At 38.0% G+C, this 17,741-nt stretch overlaps 2 protein-coding genes across 6 annotated transcripts in view; one reads left to right on the top strand and one right to left on the bottom strand.

Annotated features, from left to right (window-relative positions):
* PI4KA (phosphatidylinositol 4-kinase alpha) overlaps nucleotides 1–7,685 on the bottom strand; it is a 59,311-nt gene extending 51,626 nt beyond the window's left edge. For 2 of the 5 annotated variants that reach the window (XM_042865790.1, XM_042865791.1), the window contains exons 1-7: nucleotides 7,267–7,346; nucleotides 5,367–5,483; nucleotides 4,022–4,115; nucleotides 3,268–3,356; nucleotides 2,783–2,855; nucleotides 2,224–2,483; nucleotides 1,684–1,750 (exon numbers count right to left, since the gene is read on the bottom strand). In XM_042865790.1, coding sequence (XP_042721724.1) covers nucleotides 1,684–1,750; nucleotides 2,224–2,483; nucleotides 2,783–2,855; nucleotides 3,268–3,356; nucleotides 4,022–4,115; nucleotides 5,367–5,465 — 682 coding nt within the window. In that variant the 5' untranslated portion in view covers nucleotides 5,466–5,483; nucleotides 7,267–7,346. Of the gene's footprint in view, nucleotides 1–1,683; nucleotides 1,751–2,223; nucleotides 2,484–2,782; nucleotides 2,856–3,267; nucleotides 3,357–4,021; nucleotides 4,116–5,366; nucleotides 5,484–5,888; nucleotides 5,914–7,266; nucleotides 7,591–7,672 lie in introns of those variants that run through there. The other 3 variants (XM_042865789.1, XM_042865787.1, XM_042865788.1) reach the window with 3 other exon arrangements.
* SNAP29 (synaptosome associated protein 29) lies at nucleotides 7,631–17,076 on the top strand. The gene is made up of 5 exons (XM_042865796.1): nucleotides 7,631–7,950; nucleotides 9,154–9,350; nucleotides 10,371–10,456; nucleotides 11,016–11,120; nucleotides 12,507–17,076. Exons 1-5 carry the CDS (start codon nucleotides 7,750–7,752, stop codon nucleotides 12,662–12,664), a joined length of 747 nt encoding a protein of 248 aa, XP_042721730.1. The 5' UTR covers nucleotides 7,631–7,749; the 3' UTR covers nucleotides 12,665–17,076.
* The last annotated feature ends 665 nt before the right edge of the window (nucleotides 17,077–17,741 follow it).

Here is a 17,741-nt window from a genome sequence, read left to right on the forward strand (position 1 = left end):
CTACAATATCCATTAAAAAGCAACAATCATGCAGACAGAATTGATTTCAGTTTCTCATGTTCACATCACAGACATGGCTCACAAGAAGTCTTACCATGCTATTGATGTCCATCTACCTGGAAATTTTTCAGTAAATGCCGCATTAGTAACAAACATAGCGGTAAGAAGAATAGGCCGAGACAAAACTATCTTGCAAAGTTTTTCCCTATATTAGTCCAAATAAACATGTGGAAAAGCCTTTCATCTTAGAAAAGTAGTAAATTCATTACTGCAATTTGAAATTGATTATTTTTTAAGATTCAGGTATTCTGTTAAGCAAATAGATTGCAAGTTAAAGTGCTTTTGGCGCTGTTCGCATTTTCGAAATTACATCTTTGTCTTTTCAAAGTACTCAGTTGTCTGTACTAAAGTAGCACTCCTATGAGTAACAGGCTTTCAAGCAGCACTGGTTATTAATAATAATTTTTAAAAGTTTTCAGTCTTTTTTTTTCCTACCCCTAAAGCCCCAGTCTTTGCTAAAGGGGAAAAAAAAAAATAAACAAACAAGGCCATTAATCCTCTTCAGAAAAGACTATCACAAACCATATTACTCGAAAAAAGTAAGACTTGCCTTCATGTTTACAATTTTTAAGACATTTTCTTATGTCTCACTCTAACCCACTGCATTTTTTCCTTAAACAACAACAACAAAAAAAACACACACAACAAAAACACACAAAAAACAACAAAAATCACCAAAAAAATCATTCAAAACACAGAGAATCTAGAGCCCAGTAGTAAACCTAATAAGCTCGGTTCAACAGGATAGAGATTAAACAGGTTTTTTTCCTTACTTGGCTACTTCGGAATTTTATTTGAACTACCCTGCATCCCAGTGATTTAATGAAGGAAGACAGACACTACAAATAGTAACATGAAGAAAGGGGAAATTTAAGATGGAAGAAATCAATTTAAGCCAGTTTCAGAGTGGAAAATGACCTAGAAATATAGAATGCACACACTTAAAAACCTCAAACGGCCAGACAAAAAAAAAAAAATAAATAAAAAAAAAAATAAAAAAGTCAAGAGACACCAAAACACTCAGAACAAGTTTGCCACTGGACTTGTCCAAGTCTTGGTTTACTAGAAGTCCTAGACAAGCCCTGCATGTCACAACATAAAAACCTTAAAGCTTCATAATTCAGTGGTTAAGAGTCAGCTTCAGTATTTCCTATATTATCATCAACAAATTACTAGGTCTTAAAGAGTGACCTCTATCAAGTTTACTTCAAGCGGAGCTGTTTTAGACGTAGTGTGACACAGAGGACTCAAAATTCCAGACACTAGCCCACAATTTACTTGTTTAGTGGAGTATTAAGATTTGTTTCTGAAATTTACTCTGTATAATCTCCAGAAATATTTTTTGCATAGTTGAATTAAGCTTTGCAGAGCTATGTACTGCCTAGCATCAGGAAATCATGCTTCTCAAAAGTCTGCCAGAAACAACTAAGCCTGAAAACCAGCAAAATGACTGTTTTTTTTTTACTCCGCAACTTTTCTGAACTCTAACAGACATGTCCCTGGGAATTTCTCAAAAGTATCCTAGAAGGCAGAGAATAAAAATCAAAAAGATTTTGGTTCTCAATTTTCTGTAGAGAAAGAAAAATAATAAAAATCACACTGTTGATTTGCCAAATAATTTACCTTCAAAGTAATGAACTGTAGATCCTCCAGGAGAACTAGGTGGGGGAATTCCACGTTCAGGACTAACCTGAAATGCCACACAAAAGGCATACTTTAAAAACTACTGTTAAGTCTTCCAGACAGTAAGTTCTCACAGTAAGTTGACCCCTAACGACAAATACCCTCGGCTGCTGGTAGAACTAGCGAGAACTCATATAGACTCAGCACACCGCGTAAGTCTAGGTATGTAGTGCCAGTTTCCCCAAATTTTCAAAGCATAATGCTTTTTTTCCTCATAAGAATAACATGAAACATAACACCATACAACAAGAGGAACAGAATTTGTCAACTGTTCCATATGAACATTAAGACAGTTGTTAGTTTAACTGACACTGATTATTTTGAATCTTAGTCATGGAACCAAAATAAAGATCACTGAATGTGGTAAAACACTGTGTTAAGAGAAAATTCTACATATTCAGGGCTAACGTTATAGTAATTTCACCAAGATCATGGACATCTTCATAGAATGAATTCCAAAACAGAGCAAGTTATACAAACCTGTGAGATGCTAGACACACTGCTAGCCTTTCTCTTCAGTGTTCCTTCTTGGCAAACCATGAGTAGAGAACTTGGAAGAATGGATCTGAAATCGTTAAAGGATCGTCGGCGAATTCCTTCAAGCTCTTCTGGAACTCTCAGGGAATGTGGGGGAATTTTTGGAAAAAGCTTTGAAAGGAGAGCCTCCTCTGAATTGCTGTAGTGACCAAAGGCTCGAGAAATTCCTATCAAGCATGGCACTGCATACTTGCATAAATATTCTGTAGAAAAAAAAAAAAAAAAGACAACAGCGTTAAGAGCAACCTTAAGCTACAGCTCCATTAAACTGTTCATTAAACTGTTTCAGCTCAGTGTCTTTACAAAGATTTATTTGTGGAAGCAGAGGAATAATCGTATCTAGCTGCCATATTTAACAGACAGCAACAGAGTGTGTGCTAAGAGAACTCGGAGAGAATTGCTTATATCTCAGAAGCAATCTTCATAATTAGAAAATGTAAGAGACCTTCAGAGAACAGGAGTTCAGATACAGAAATGACATTAAGACATATTTTAACAGTACCTTTATCATGCATTTGTGGAGTCTGACACATTCCCAGCAGAAACTGCATTACTTGCAGAACTGCATCCAAAATCTAAACCAATCAAGACAGACATATAAAAACACATTTTAGTAAAAATATATCATCATCTTATCTGACATCACTGCAGTGCATGTAAAACTTGCTTATAAACTTAGAAATGTAAGCATCTCTGTAAGCAAGATTTTTTTTAACATTACATGACTGGAAGTATATTACTCTCACTCAGTTTACAGATCTTTCCTTTGTAAAGCCTTCAGCTAACTGGCACAAACAAAAAAAAAAACTGCAGTAGTCCTGGTCTCAGTATCAAAATTTAAATACTAAAACTCTGCACTCAGTGACTGTCATTCTTTGGAACCCAGAAATAAAAACAGACTTAGGAATATCTACTGCGTACCTGAGGTTTAACTAACTCAAGCAAAGTAAAGCAACAGGATAAATGTCAAACAAACTTAAGTTCTACCTGTTCTCTGAGGGAGGCATCCCTGTAAGCAACGTCTGATAACAACGTTACCAAGCAGAAGCTGAAGTTTTCTGCAACTGGAAGCAAGCCTACAAAGTAACATACCAAACCCTTGAGTATTGCTAGAGAGAGCATAGTAAGAGCAAACATAAAGAACACATGAGTGATTCTCATGTCATGCAGTTCTGAGACATATTTCAGATATAGTACAAACAAAATTTGAAAGTATATTCTAGCCATCATAATTTCAGCATGAAGTATTAAAATAATATTTTTAATTTATAAAAACTTCTCCAGGTTTTCAAATACACATAAAAAAACAAATTGAGTATCTCTTGTGAAACAGAATTATTCTTATATTAATTCTAAGAGATATTAAAGGAGCAAGAAATTAAGTATTTAACTCAGTATCTAACAAAAGCAAAGTATAAAAATCTCAGGTTCCACTCTCTTGCTCTAAATTACTATGTAATCTTCCCCAATCTAGTACTAAGATATATTGAACTGTTTGGAAAATGCAATGTATCATTTAATTTATCACTTAGCAGTCAAGCAGGAAAGCTAGCAGGTGTTCAGCTTCCTTTCCATTTCTAAAGAACAATTAATATTAAAGGCTGTCAGATGAGAACCTCATCACAACTCTCACTTCCCTCTATACCTCACACTGAAGAGACTTATTTCTATTTGTTGGCTGTTATTTATTGAGAATGATAATTAAAAAAAAAAACCAAAAAAACACAACAATAAACATCACCTCTGCCTTTCCGTGCACTGCTTTCTTCTATCCATTGGACCTTGGGAAGTCCCTTTAAAAGCCGAAGGAGGTAAGGAACCACATTATCTTTGTGCTAAAAAGCAAAATATTATGTTTAAAATGGAGACAAAATGCTAAAGAATATCATCCCCAGTTACTTTAAAGGAATGAAGAAACCACATTAACCACACACAGAACTCCTAACAATTACTCCACACACTTCTTGAATATTGCAGAACAGATTTCAATATAAACAAAGGAAAATAAACAAATTTATTCAGCGCTATAAACTCGAGCATTTCATTCTAGTTAACAAGTTCATTCTCAATAAAAGTTGGTTAATTAAGTTTCTGGATCTTCTTTTTCCAGTTCATGTACTGATTTACAGCAAAGTCACAAAATAATTTGAAGGCAGTTAGATGTTTAGAAGTGACAACCTCTATATACTATATGAGACCTACCCCATGGCCTTATGCAAATCACTTAGCACAACCATTTAAGAACTCAGTTAAATCTACAAATCAAAGGATAACATTTTCCTTACTCACAGAGCTGGATTAATTAAAACTGCTGGCTTTGAAAACATCACAGAAATGCTAAGAAGAATGAATACAATTGCCTTAAGTTTCACACTTCAAAAAAGGTCTACTATGTATACAAGCTGAATCACAGTAAACAGTTGGAAACATAAGCCCAATTCAAACCATGGCAAAACTGAAAAGCTTGAAGAAGTCTAATGTCTTTGGACCCTGAAGTCAATATATACTTTCCCTTTCAAGAAACAATACTGCATGCAACATTGGAGGAGAAAAGAACCAGCCTGTCATAATCAGATACAATATGGAGGCTTGAACACAAAGCCAACTACATAAACTGGTCATCGTTTTATCCTAGCTAATGCTGAGGCATAATAAGGCTGTTATAAACCTGACAATACAACTCATGCTTCCCCTCAGAAGACACTTCTCTCCTTTACTACCTCGAATTCAACACCATGCGGTTGATTCATCACCTACCCTTTAAAATTTGTAAACAAGTGCCTCTGTCTTGTCTACCACCACCTGCAAGCCCACATAAAATTACTTAATCTTATCCGTATCTCCTTAATCTGCAACAAATGAAAAATATAACAACAGTCTGGCTGTGGTAGTACCACAATTGCTATCACATGCGTCAAAACTATTTTTGCTTCTTTTACTCTCCTGATTGCTCCGTTACCTCCGATCTTTTATCGTGCCAACTTTTTTAGAAAGAACAATAATAATTTTTTATTAATTGTACTACTGCATTTGAATTAATCCAATATCTTTCAAGCTCAGTAGAGGAAGCCTAACAGGAAAAATACCTGAAGATCAGATTCAATTAGGAAGATTCCCAGAGCAATCACAGCATCTCTGCGACGTTCATCAAGCTGAAAAATTCCATGGAAATCCACTGGACACATACAGAGCAGTTTTTGTACCTGAAGAACAGTGAAGCAAAAAAATGGGGGGGAGCAAAGCCAAAAAAAAGTCAGCAATGCAAAAAAAAAAAAAAAAAACCCAACCAAAACCCAACAAATGAGTATTAACACTATCTTTCAAAAAAACAATAATGAAACACAATAACAGAAAAACAAAAGCAAAAAAACAACTCAGTAGACCTTGGGAAAATCCCAGCTGTCTTTTTGTAAGGACCAGCTCTACTTATCACATCCACAACCCACATCACCCCAAGCAGAAGGTCAGGGCTACAGCAATATTCATGTGATTATTTTCACAGTAGAGAATTGTATAATCAATGGATATCAAGATGTTATAACCACAAAAGAACAAGACAGTTAGGCAAAATAGACTAAGATAATAAACAGAATAAATGGAAGGCTTACCTGTATGCTAGGCTCACCTACAGAAAGCACCAGAAGGAGGGATCTCCAGAAGAGATCCTTCCCCACTGGTAGCCAGCTCTTAAATAGGTCTAGGAGGGGTGCAGCCTGGCTCCACCCCTTCCAGCAGCACAGGCGAATTGCCTTCACCTGTGCTCCTCTGGCTGACTCATGGCTCGCCTCAGATGCTCAGAGGTTCAGGCCGTGACTCAGCAGTTCCCATACAAGAATCAATCTCGGGGGCTGTGGATTTCAGGACTCATCTAGAGCTCCTGTAATTGAAGGGGACAGTGCTCTTTCCAGTTCCTGGCCACACGGCCCTCCTTTAAGCATCAGTGTGTGAATGAAAATATCTAAGGGCCAAGAAAAATAAACGAATAGCAGATACTGAGAAAATCAACAACTATTTGACATGTGTTGATTTCAGTTTCCTTCAACACTTGCACAAGCTTCTTTTTGTATTTCAAATTTCTGAAACTTTTCAAACCATCACAATTAAAAGGCTCATCTACTGATATCATTTAATGCCTACTATAGTTTCTCACACTGGAAAAAAATAAATTAATTAACAGTCGGTAACAGGGAGCCAACTGCAGGACATTAAGAAACTGCCCAGGGAGGTGGTGGACCCACTGTCCCTGAAGGTATTCAGGAAATGTAGAGATGCGGCACTGGGGCGCAAGGCTCAGTGGGCATGGTGGGGCTGGGTTGACAATTGGACAAGACTGTTTTAGAGATCTTTTCCAACTGTAACAATCCTATGATTTTATGATTTGCAGCTAGGTGTACAACAACAGGACTTCAGAAGAAGAACTAAACAGATGCACTGTAGCACCTGGGTGAGAATACCCCCGAACTGCAGTTCTTGGCACAGAGCTGTGCCACCCAGCACACAGGCACCAAGCCGTGATGCTGCCTCCTGACAGCCACAGCTCCAAGCGGAGCAGAGATCACAGCAGGAAGCCTCCCAAGACTGAGATCCTTCTACCGAGTAATACCTTCGGCAGATGTTTACCTCAGCTATTTTTTTCCCCACCCTGTGCAGATAACATCACTCTGACTTCACCAAATACCGCAATTGCGACCAGCTCCAACAAGGCCAGGACCAATTACGACCCACAAGCCCCAGCCCGGGCTTCCTCAGAGCACAACGCTTTCGCCGCGGGCCCACGAGAGCGCCCTCTCACGCGTGGGCACGCCGCCCCCGGAGAACCGCTCAGACACCCACAGTGCGACAAGACCCCACACAACCTCCTCACAGGCGGAGCCTCAAACTTTCCCTCGTAGCACCCAAGGGTCTCATTCGCGTGACGCGCCTCGCACACAGCTCCCACCCGTGTGACAGCCCTCCGCGAGTCACACCCCCACACGGCGCCCCCACCTTCTCCAGCGGCGCCGGGCTCTGCACGGCCAGCGACCGCGCCAGAGACAGCACTGTATTGAAGTAGAAACCCCGCGCGGTGCCCACGCCGCTCCCTCGGCCCACGCCCGCTGAAGGAGCTGCGGCGGCGGCAGAGGGCGCGGCGGCGGTCGCGGCGGCTGCTGCCGCTGCCGTAGCCGCCGCCGCTGCCGCCGCCGCAACCGTCGCAGCCGCCATTGTGTGAGACAAGTCAGAGAGCGACTAGGCCCCTCTCGCGAGAGCGCCTATCTCGCGACATTGTAGATCACCAATCGCGCAGAGAAGATGGCGGCGGCCTGCTTCGCTTCACCGCTCGGAGCTCCCCGCCCCGCCCCGCCCTGCCCATCCACCGACGAACCGCCCTCTCTCAGCGGAGCGCTTGGCCCACCCCGGTGCCTGTAGGCGGAAGAGGGGGGGCTCGGTCAGCGGCGTCGTCTGAGGCTTCTTGAGCTGGGGAAGTTCGCCATGTCGGCCGTCTCGAGGAGCTACAACCCCTTCGACGAGGACGAAGAGGAGACGCGGGGCGGTGGAGAAGTATGCGGTGCGGAGCGGCAGCGCTACCTGCAGCAGGAGGCGCTGCGCCTCTCCACCGCTACCGCCGACAGCACCGCGCGCTCCCTCTCGCTTCTCTACGAGTCCGAGCGCATTGGTGTGGCCGCCTCCGAGGTGGGTCCGGGCCCCTGCGGTAGCAACACGGCGCGAGGCCGTTGCCCCTCTCCGGTGTGGGTTTTGATTCTGATGTTTTCCCGTCCTCTGGATGCTGTCGTTAGTTCTCGGAATCGATCAGCGTCTCAGAGGCAGTATGTCCCTCCTTATCACGGTTTGCTGCTGGAGAGGGCTGGTTTTTAAAGCATGGCATCCCAGTTGGAGTCTCTTTACACAGAGAGCAGAGCTCAGCTGTGTCAGTTTCTTACTGGGTTTTATTAACAGTGCATATATTTAGTTTTCAGCAACTCTAATAAAATGAGAAGTCTGCACGCTTAGTCGTTGATCATACTCTTGGTTCCACCTTTATTAATCATTTCCTTCATTCTCACGTGCTTGTTTTGGAGTGCAGTTTATATTCACATGTCACTAATGAGGGCCTTGCCATGATGTCATCCAGTAATTGGGAGTTTGCCTGAATGCAGCAGCATGACCGTCAGAGTGACTGAGCTCTACCTTGTGGTGTATGTGTCATGAATGGCTGAAATGAGAGACTGAGAATTGAGGCTTAGCATTGTCCTTGGTTTTACACCAGCATTAGCTGAGGGCAGGTCTTCTGTCAGAATGAATCTAATTAATCTTTGGATTGCTTTAGCGTAGTGCCATTGAAATAACACAGCTGTGTGTATCAGGATTTGTAACTGTTAGCATTGCCTTAAAACTGCAGTAAAAATAAAAAAATATTCTAGCTGTATTTGCTTTCTTTAGCTAGTTTGTTTATAAATCATCTAGAACAACCCAGCAATGTGAAGCAGAATCCCTTGTTAATTTCTAGTTTCAGAACTAGACGTAGTTTTCACTTGCCTGTTGTAAACCTTTGCATTTTCACTACGTTGCCCATTAGGTGCAATCAATAAGCAATGCAGTCTGACAGAAGACCAACATGGAAAGTGCCTGAATCTCTTTTGTAGTATGTACCGGGAAGCTAGTTGTGCACAAATGAAGTTTTTGTAGCTGGCCAATGCCGTACCTGGTTGCCAGCTCTTCACTGAAATGCCCCCAGAACAGCAGGAGTAAGTGAAAAGGCTTGCAAGCCTTTAGGAGTAGTCTGCACAGTTGAAAGAGTTGTTTTGTTTTGTTTTTAAAGCACATTTATTAAAAATGGTTGGTTTTCCAGTTTACCTTGGCTTAACTAGCTTCCTTTTATCTGTCAATGTCCATTAGGAGCTCATACGTCAAGGAGAGGCACTGAAGCGTACAGAACAAATGGTTGATAAAATGGACCAGGACCTGAAGACTAGTCAAAGGCACATAAATAGCATTAAGAGTGTTTTTGGAGGCCTGGTTAACTACTTCAAAGCCAAACCACCTGAGAGCAAACCAGAACAAAATGGAATACCTGAATATTATGGCAACAATAGGTAAGTCAAATGAAAATTGTATTGGGGCGTGGTACTGTTTTCTTGGGTTCAAGCAGGGGAGTTGCCTGTCATTAGAATTCTTCTGGAAGAATCTGGATCTAGAGCAATTCTTCTAAAGTAAGTGTTGAAGTGGGAATAGTGCTGTCATATATATATTTCTCATTCTGTTACCAGGGCCTTAGCTGTCTTCTCTGTGCTCTTTGATCCCTCTCCAATTACCTGACTCTTACAAAGAGAGTTTCCTCTGTTTCCTCACAGCGTCACTATTTTCATTCATGTGTCTTTCTCCTAAACTCCTCAATAAGTCTTTCCCCTTCCTCTCTCGCCCCCCTCCCCCCATCTGCCAGCTTCTCTGAAATGTCACAAAAAAAAAAATTAAAAATAATGTATTGATTCTGTAAACTCCTGAGTTGGTGCCTGGTTCCCTTTTTGCTTTAACTCTGAAAAAGTTATTATTTTCCTTACATTTGTAATGGTAAGAATAACTTCAGATTTTTAGGAGTTTATTCACAGGTTATTTTTCAGAGTCGCTGAATCATCATGCTTAATTCAGTTGTATTAGGAAACTATGATTTTGCAGCATTGGTGTGCTTCTACTTAAATATTATGCATCTTTCTCAACTTTTTTTTTAATTAAAAGCTATAAATGGAAATGAATTACTATGTCTTACAGTATTTGTCTGTCTTCAGCTGAGAAATTTATGTAAAGCATGGTAGTGCTGCGTGGATTGATTTTCCTGCTTCCCTTTTTCATTTTCAATTGGAGGAAAGGAATAGGTTGCCTCCAAGACTGCAGATGTGGTTTTGTTCTTGATATCAAAGCTTATACTGTTTTCAGCACTAGAACAACCAATTGTGTTTTCACTGAAGATGTGATTATAATTAGTTGTGAAGGGATATGTTGAATCAGGTCTAGTAAGTTCTCTTCTCTTGGATTATTTTAATGCCTATTCTTGAACTGATTCAAAATGAAGCCTTTGATCCGTAAGAATATTTTTGGTTTATTATTTGTATTACCAGATTAAAAGAAGCAATGATGTCTAGCAAAGATCAAGACCCAAAATATCAGGAAAGTCATCCGAATTTAAGGCGCCTAGATAATTCAGGTTCGTTTATTTTATTCTGAATGCCTGTCGTCAAAGTGAAGGGAACTTGCTCAGTGGTGAAGGTAGGACAAACTGCTGACTTGTGTTGCTACCTAATTTCTGGAGGCTGGTATCCTAGCATTCCTGATTTGTAATTCTCTGAGAAAAGAAAAGCTTTCTGGTAACATCAATCTCCATTACGTTTCACATAACTTTAAGAGTCTGTCCAACAGAGGGCAGAAGTGACTCTCTAGTGGCTTTACCTGAGCAAATGTTAAATGCCAATAGAAGGTAGTAAACTTGCTTTGTTGGTAGTGGGATTTATTGGTTATTTTTGGTTGGTGTCTTTTTTTTTTTTTAGCTACACAATAGAGTTACAAAAGACAACAGGAGAGTGATTATAGCTTTATAATTGTTTATTTTGAGTGTGTCCAGTAGGTAGTGATGTTGGACTGCTTTTGATGCTCTTGCTAACTGGTTATATAATTACATGGCAACTATAGTCGAATTAAGTTTTGATAGCTTTCCAAAACTTGATTCTTGTTTCTTTATTATATATTTTATCTTGTACTCTTAACAGATAGTGATTTCAGCAGCATAGATTCGATTTCTTCAGTGCAACGGGATGCCTATCCAAAGAATCAACGTCTGCAAGCCTACCACAAAAAAATTGATAACAACTTAGGTAAGTGAGAAAATTGAAGCTGTTTGACATAGTACGATTTTCAATTTTTTGTTCTCAAGCTAGAGAAGGCCTAATATATCCCTGATAACTTTTTTTTGTATAGTTTATATGAGCTTTGATATTAAAAAAAAAACACGCTTATAGATTGTCTTTTCAAATCATCTACACCAAAACCAGGAGTTCTCTTAGATCATATATTGACCATACGAAAAGCAGTCTTACTAAATGTGAATATGCAAGCAAATCTCTGGTCTTTGAATGAGGAAATGCTGCTGATGTATCCCAGGGTATGAAAATAATTCCCAGGATATGTTAATATTTCTTTGAAACATTCTGTAACTGAAATATCATTAGGACAAGCAGGCTAATCCTTCCATTTTCAAGGAAAAAAAACCAATAACAAAACAACCTAATTAAGATACTAGTAGTGTTAGAAAAAGTAATGACTCAACATCTGGATTAGAGTAGTATGGTACTTATTACCTCATTATGTAAAGTCTTCCAGTTATCTTGAAAGATATATTGAACTTATCAGACTGACAGCTGTATCATGCCTGTGTTAAATTGTACATTGATTTGGACCAAGAAAACTTAAAACTGCAATTTTTGAAATAAACATGTTCTGCAGAATATAGAACAATTGAAAGGTACTGAATAATTAGTGAATTTGCTGCATTTCTTTTTTTACTTCCAAAAATATTCTGAGCTGACCTTTTCATTTTACTGTAGCGTATATGCAAAGTGCATGCCTTTCTGCTTACGTGTGTCACTATTTAGCTCGCCTAACAAGAAAAGATTGGGAGGAAGTCAGAAAGAAATAAATCAAAGAGAAATAATCAAGCATAACAGTTAGTGGAAACACAGTTGTTCTACTCGCAAATCACGCAAAATTTACTAGCTTCAGAAACATCTGTACCAATCATGCACACAACAGCATAGTTTTCTTGTAGTCAAATTCTGGAAACTTAATTTTCTCATCTGTGTTAACTGCTTCAATCTTCAGTGTATAGAATATCTCTGCATGCAGATCAGTTGGGAAAAAGTAGCTTATTATTAATACTGTGCTGAGGAAGGGTACAGTCCAGTTTTCATCAAGATCTTTTAACAAGTGAAAACTACATTAGAGGGTGCTTCATCATAAAAGTCAAATTTGGTTTTAAGCATTTAACTTGTAATGGAAATAAAGATGATTACTTTCTGATTGTAATGCAGTAGCAGTGTTTAAATTTTGTTTCTTGCATTGTTAGAGAATACTTGGGCTTGAGCAGTTGTAAATAATTTTTTCTAACTCAAGGTTTTGGAGGAGAGGAAATCCTGGTAGAATCCATTTGAAGCAATATGCTTTCTACTGCTTTGAATCCTTATGGTCAATCTCTCCTTTGACAGATGAGATGTCTTCTGGATTGAGTCGTCTGAAAAACCTAGCTCTTGGTCTGCAGACAGAAATAGAGGAGCAAGATGATATGCTGGATCGGCTAACCAAAAAAGTAGAGATTCTGGACGTCGGTATTAAAAGCACTGATAAAAAAATTCGACAACTTTAAAGATCTAACAAATTTTGTCCAGCATTAGTTCTTCTCAGTTGTCTTTTCTCAGCAGATCTCTTTAAAAAGAAAAACAACCTTGGATGATATATATTTCTTTTTTTTTTTTTTTTTTTCCTCCGTTAGGCTACTATTTTGTTGACATTAGAAGTGTGGCATAATACCTTGAATTTCTTTCCAGTGTACATGGGAAAAGTGCATTTTGAGTAAAATCTCTCAGTACTCCGTTAATTTGTGTATTACTGTGCATTGTGTGCATGGAGGAGTCCAGAGTCTACAAAGCTTCAGTATCCCTGGCCTGGAAGCTGTGATGAGAAAATCAGCTACCTTTTGCCTTTTTAGTTCCAGGAGGGGCAGGGAGAACAGAATGTATTCCTTTGTTCAGATCAAGCACTGCAAATTCTGTTTACCTACAGCTATCTTATATGTTGAAAAATATGCCAATTTTCAGCTGTACAAATAATTCTAAGTGATTGCCTTCTGGCATTCTTGGGGCTTAAGGAGCTAACTGTTCAATGGAAGGTGTAAAAGGTAAACTGTCAAAAGTGTAATGCAAGAATGATAAAATTCTGTAGGTGTTCTTGTTCCTAAGATTACTTTTTCCAATGAGCAGTGGTATTTATGAGTGGATCACTGGGTACTATCAGCTTTATGCTACTTTCAGGAAAAATCAGTAAGGGTATGTTATGGTTTGCAAGAAATGTTGATTGGTAAGTACCCAACAAGTTTGGGTAACAGAGTCACAATTAATGCATGTGTACTTCCTAAGATTCCTATGTAGCAGTTGTCACTATCTGCTCTCATTTTCTGCCCTTTCTCAACTTAGTTACCTAGGTGGTTAGTTTCTATTTTAGAAATGGAGAGTTGGTCTGCTACTGTGCAAACAGATGTTAGGAAGTAGGAAGTAATTCCTTAATTTAATATTTATTTCAAATAGAGGTGATTCAGGAGTGAGCAGATGCTGTGTTTTCTTGAACACACTTTGACTGTTCTTAAGAAGCTCAACTGTGATGCACATACTTCTGCATTAGCTTTAGCAGATACAAAAAGTTCCCATAGATGAAGAAAAGCTCAAAAAGTTTTGAGTCTTCCAGATACAAGTTGGGTCTTCTATTTCATTTTATTCATTTGTAAATACAACTGTAGAATAACTACACTTCTGCTCCAAGCTGAAGACATGACAATGAGAACTAGATGTCTCTTTTGAAAACAAGTAATTTCAGTTTGGAGAAAACCTGTGTCAGTATTGCAATACTCTCTATCAAAACTGACAGTGAAAGGCCAAGAAGAGAGCCACTTTGTGCTGGTGCAATATTCTCTTCCAAGTTAATACAACTGAGGCGTTTAGAACTATCAGGCTTGTATCTTTCATGAGTATTACATTCATACTCTTTTTTTTTTTTTTTTTTTTTTTTTTTTTTTTTTTTTTTTTTAAAGGGAATTTGTTACATTGACTTGCTATAAAGTTCACCCAATAGGATAAAGAGACCTGAGAAAACTTGACCATTTCTTGACTTACTGTGTCTCTGGGGAATTCAACTGTAAAGACAAATGAATCACAAAAAAAAACCAAAACCACACACTTCTAAGGCATAGTGTTATGAAAAGCACATGAGAGTTGTGAATTAGATGGAAGGTGTGCTTCTGTTTCTCCTAACCTTGCTACTATCATTAATTTAGTCCCTAAAAAAGATAGCACTTGTAGAGACTTAAAACTGCATGAGCTTTTGAGCATGAAAAGCCTTATTCGCTTTCTCTCTAATTCATACTAATATGAAGTCTTGAAAAAACTTAATGTCAATGTTATGATCTCCCTTCTTGGTCGGTATCATAATTCTCTTTAACTGTTAGAATAGTCATGAATTATATGATCTGATGCCTTGAGAAGGTTTAGAGATCTGTTATACTAGTCATTAGTTATCAAAATCTATTAAGCATCTGTTAAGTCAGTGAAGGAATATTGCAATTATGATTGTATTTGTTGTACTGATTATAAATTTTACTCACTCCTCGTTTTATTAATAGGGTATAAAGAATGGTGTTTTTGCTTACCCAGTGCTGATTAATGGAAACATTTGCATCTTAAAAAGGATTTGTAATATCTGTCAAGAACATAGGATACTCAACAACAACAAAAACCACCACAGTAAATAACTCAGTGTAGGTTGAAATCGGTCCTCATTTATATGCAGATATTTCAAAATTAATTTTTTTCCAAAGTCAGACTTCACTAACTTGCATTGTAGATTGATGTTTTTTTTCCCCACAAAGTTTGGGTTAGTGGAGGAAGAGTGTAGCTAGATGATCTTGTTGTGTTACATGAAATAAATGCAGAGCTTGATTCCCAGCTAAAATTTTAGTTTACTTAATTGAGTGTTGCCTTAACAATATGTTGTCTTTCTAAAGCCAGCTCTTCATGTTTTTAGTTTAAGTTAATTTACAGAATGAACTCAATTGTTTTGGTCAACAGCTTAGCTGTATCAGCATTACTAAACGTTTTGCACATCCTGAATGTCTTTGGCCTTGAAAACACAGGCAAAGAAGGGGAATAAAAAGAAATTTTTAAAATCCGTATTTCTGCTTTGAGAGCCTTTTAATCCAAGCAGACTAAAATCTCCAACATACAGAGGTTATACAGAAGTCTGACTTCTCACGTCTTTAACAGTTTAATTCATTGTCTCACTAACTTGTTGTAATGCTATAAGATGATGGGGAAAGCACAGCAACAATAGCAGGGTGACAAAATCTTTAGACAAAGGAGGAGGAAAAAAACAAAAACAACAACAAAAAAAAATCCAGCTGCTTACTTTTTGAAGGCTCAGGGAGGAAAAAAACCTCCAGCAAAACATCCTTGCTTCCACTGCCGACCCTTAAATGAGGCCTGGGAGTAGGTGGATCCTGGTTCCAACTCTTCAGGTCACTCAGGTACATTGTATGCACCTGAACTCCTCTGGGCTGGCTCTGCTTTCCCACCAGGTGTTCTGTCACTGCTTCAACCTGTGACTTATCATGTGCACTGTGTGTCATTATTTTTTTGCTACTTAGGCTTTTCTGTTCCGTTTATTATTTTTGGTGGTTTTTTAATAGCCTTTTTTAAATGATTGCTTCAGATGTGAGTTTTCTTTCTTAGGAAAAGAAAAATGTTGATGGGAGTTATTAATATTTGCTACTGACTGAATTACCTTTCTCAACTTTCATGTTTTATGTTTTCTGCTAATTTACATGAAGAAACAACAGTATTTTGTACGTGATATTTTTTTCTCATTAGAGTAACTTCTTCTCCTGCGGGAAGGTGGAAATTCCAAGGTAGGAAAAAAAAATGCCATGAGCATTGCTTTTCCAAGAATGCCACTTTATATATGTAATGATAGACTTTCTGTAACTTTTTGTACTCTTTTCTGTGAAGAAGTACGATTTTATTTCTTTTTGCTGATATTGTTGAAAAACTTACTTTGTATAAAGTATAGGACTTTCAGAAGACTCAAGTGTAACTTGATAATTTAAATTGTTTTGTCTAGGTTTGTGTTGGCATAAGATGTTCTTGCAGCAAAATAGCTCTAATTAGTATTATTCTTATTGGCTTGAGTAGAAGCCTAATACTAAGCTCAGAGTAAGAGAGGAAAATATTATTTTCAGTCTACTTTGTAAAAGGATACATATAGTTTCTCAGAAAGTTTGCTAATGAATTTTTGAAGAGTTGTTAAACACTGGAAACTAGTATATACTTTCTAACGTATGTGTAATAAGAGATATGCTAAAAACAGGAAGGAGGAAAAAAAAAGTGGGAATAGTCAGATATGTTTACTAGTTTCCTCTATGTGTATGATTTGAAGTTGCTTGAGTGTTGTATTAAATACTGTAACAAATTATACATAGTTGAATTTTAGTCTGTGCTACGAAGATGTGTTGCTGCACCTGAACTCTCTTCTTACTGAAATTACTCAGACACTGGTCTGTGCCCTATTGGGGTGTGCCATGTGTGCTATCCAACATTTCAAAGAGAAACTACTGCCTTTATTTGGGTTATATGTAAATGCTCTCTATGTGAATCTGGTCTTTCCCTGAAGAAGGTTTTACAGTTGTTGGTGGTATTTTTGTTGTTGCTTTGATTTCTAATTTGCGAAATTTATCTGAAAGATTTTGCTGCCTAATAGCTTTTCTGAAGTAATGTTGTTTGATAAATGGTGAAATAGATAATACGACCTCTGCCTTCTAAACCAATAGACCTTTATAGGCATTTTTAGAAGTATACTTTTTTTTTTTTTTTTTTTAAACAAGACTTTATGTCTGTACCATCCAGGTATATCACTTGCTTTTTCTTTTCTTTAAATGTTAAAATGAACTGCAATTTAGAAGATTGAATTAAATGACTACTGAGTGGTAAGCTGATTAATAAAGATGTTTATTGTTAATTGTGGGATTTTGCATTTATTTCCTTTTTTTTTTTTTTTTTTTTTTTTTTTTTTTTTTTTTTTTGTTACAACTTCAGATAACTCCTTCCCGTAGTAAAATCTATTAAATTCCTCAACATTTTCTGTAAATTTTGAGTCAAAATGGAAATTAGTTTGGAGCTGGTGGGTTTTGCTTTCTGAGCATAAAAAGACAACATTGCATTTTACTTGACTCTTGAGTAGATTTTCTTTGATAGTGAAAGTGGAATGCAGATAAGCATTCGTTTATGTAAAGCCTTTACTTGCAAAGAAGAAATAATCCGAGATGTTACTTGAGGAGTAATCTAGCCATAGACTCTGATATTATCAAGAGTATAATAAACGGTATGCATGAGGAGGACAAGTAGGATAGGAATAAGACACAAATAATTGTACCATCTTGAAAACTTAAGAGCAACAGGTATATAATATTCCTGTATGGTCCCAAATTTTGTGATGGCAAAAGTCTTCAAAATGTCCTGGTGTTTAGCTGGGTTCTCACCTGTATATGAGGGCAGGAACTTGGCTTCTGTGTTGTTTGTTTTTCATAATAATTTTTTGGTTGGTAAGATTCTTGAAAGAAAACATTGGCGCCCATGGAATAAGTGGACTGCTAAATTAGGAAGATCTCTGGATGCCAGGCAGGG

The sequence above is a fragment of the Lagopus leucura genome, unplaced genomic scaffold, assembly GCF_019238085.1.
Source record: "Lagopus leucura isolate 7727_CA_CO unplaced genomic scaffold, USGS_WTPT01 Super-Scaffold_806, whole genome shotgun sequence".
NCBI lineage: Eukaryota > Metazoa > Chordata > Aves > Galliformes > Phasianidae > Lagopus > Lagopus leucura.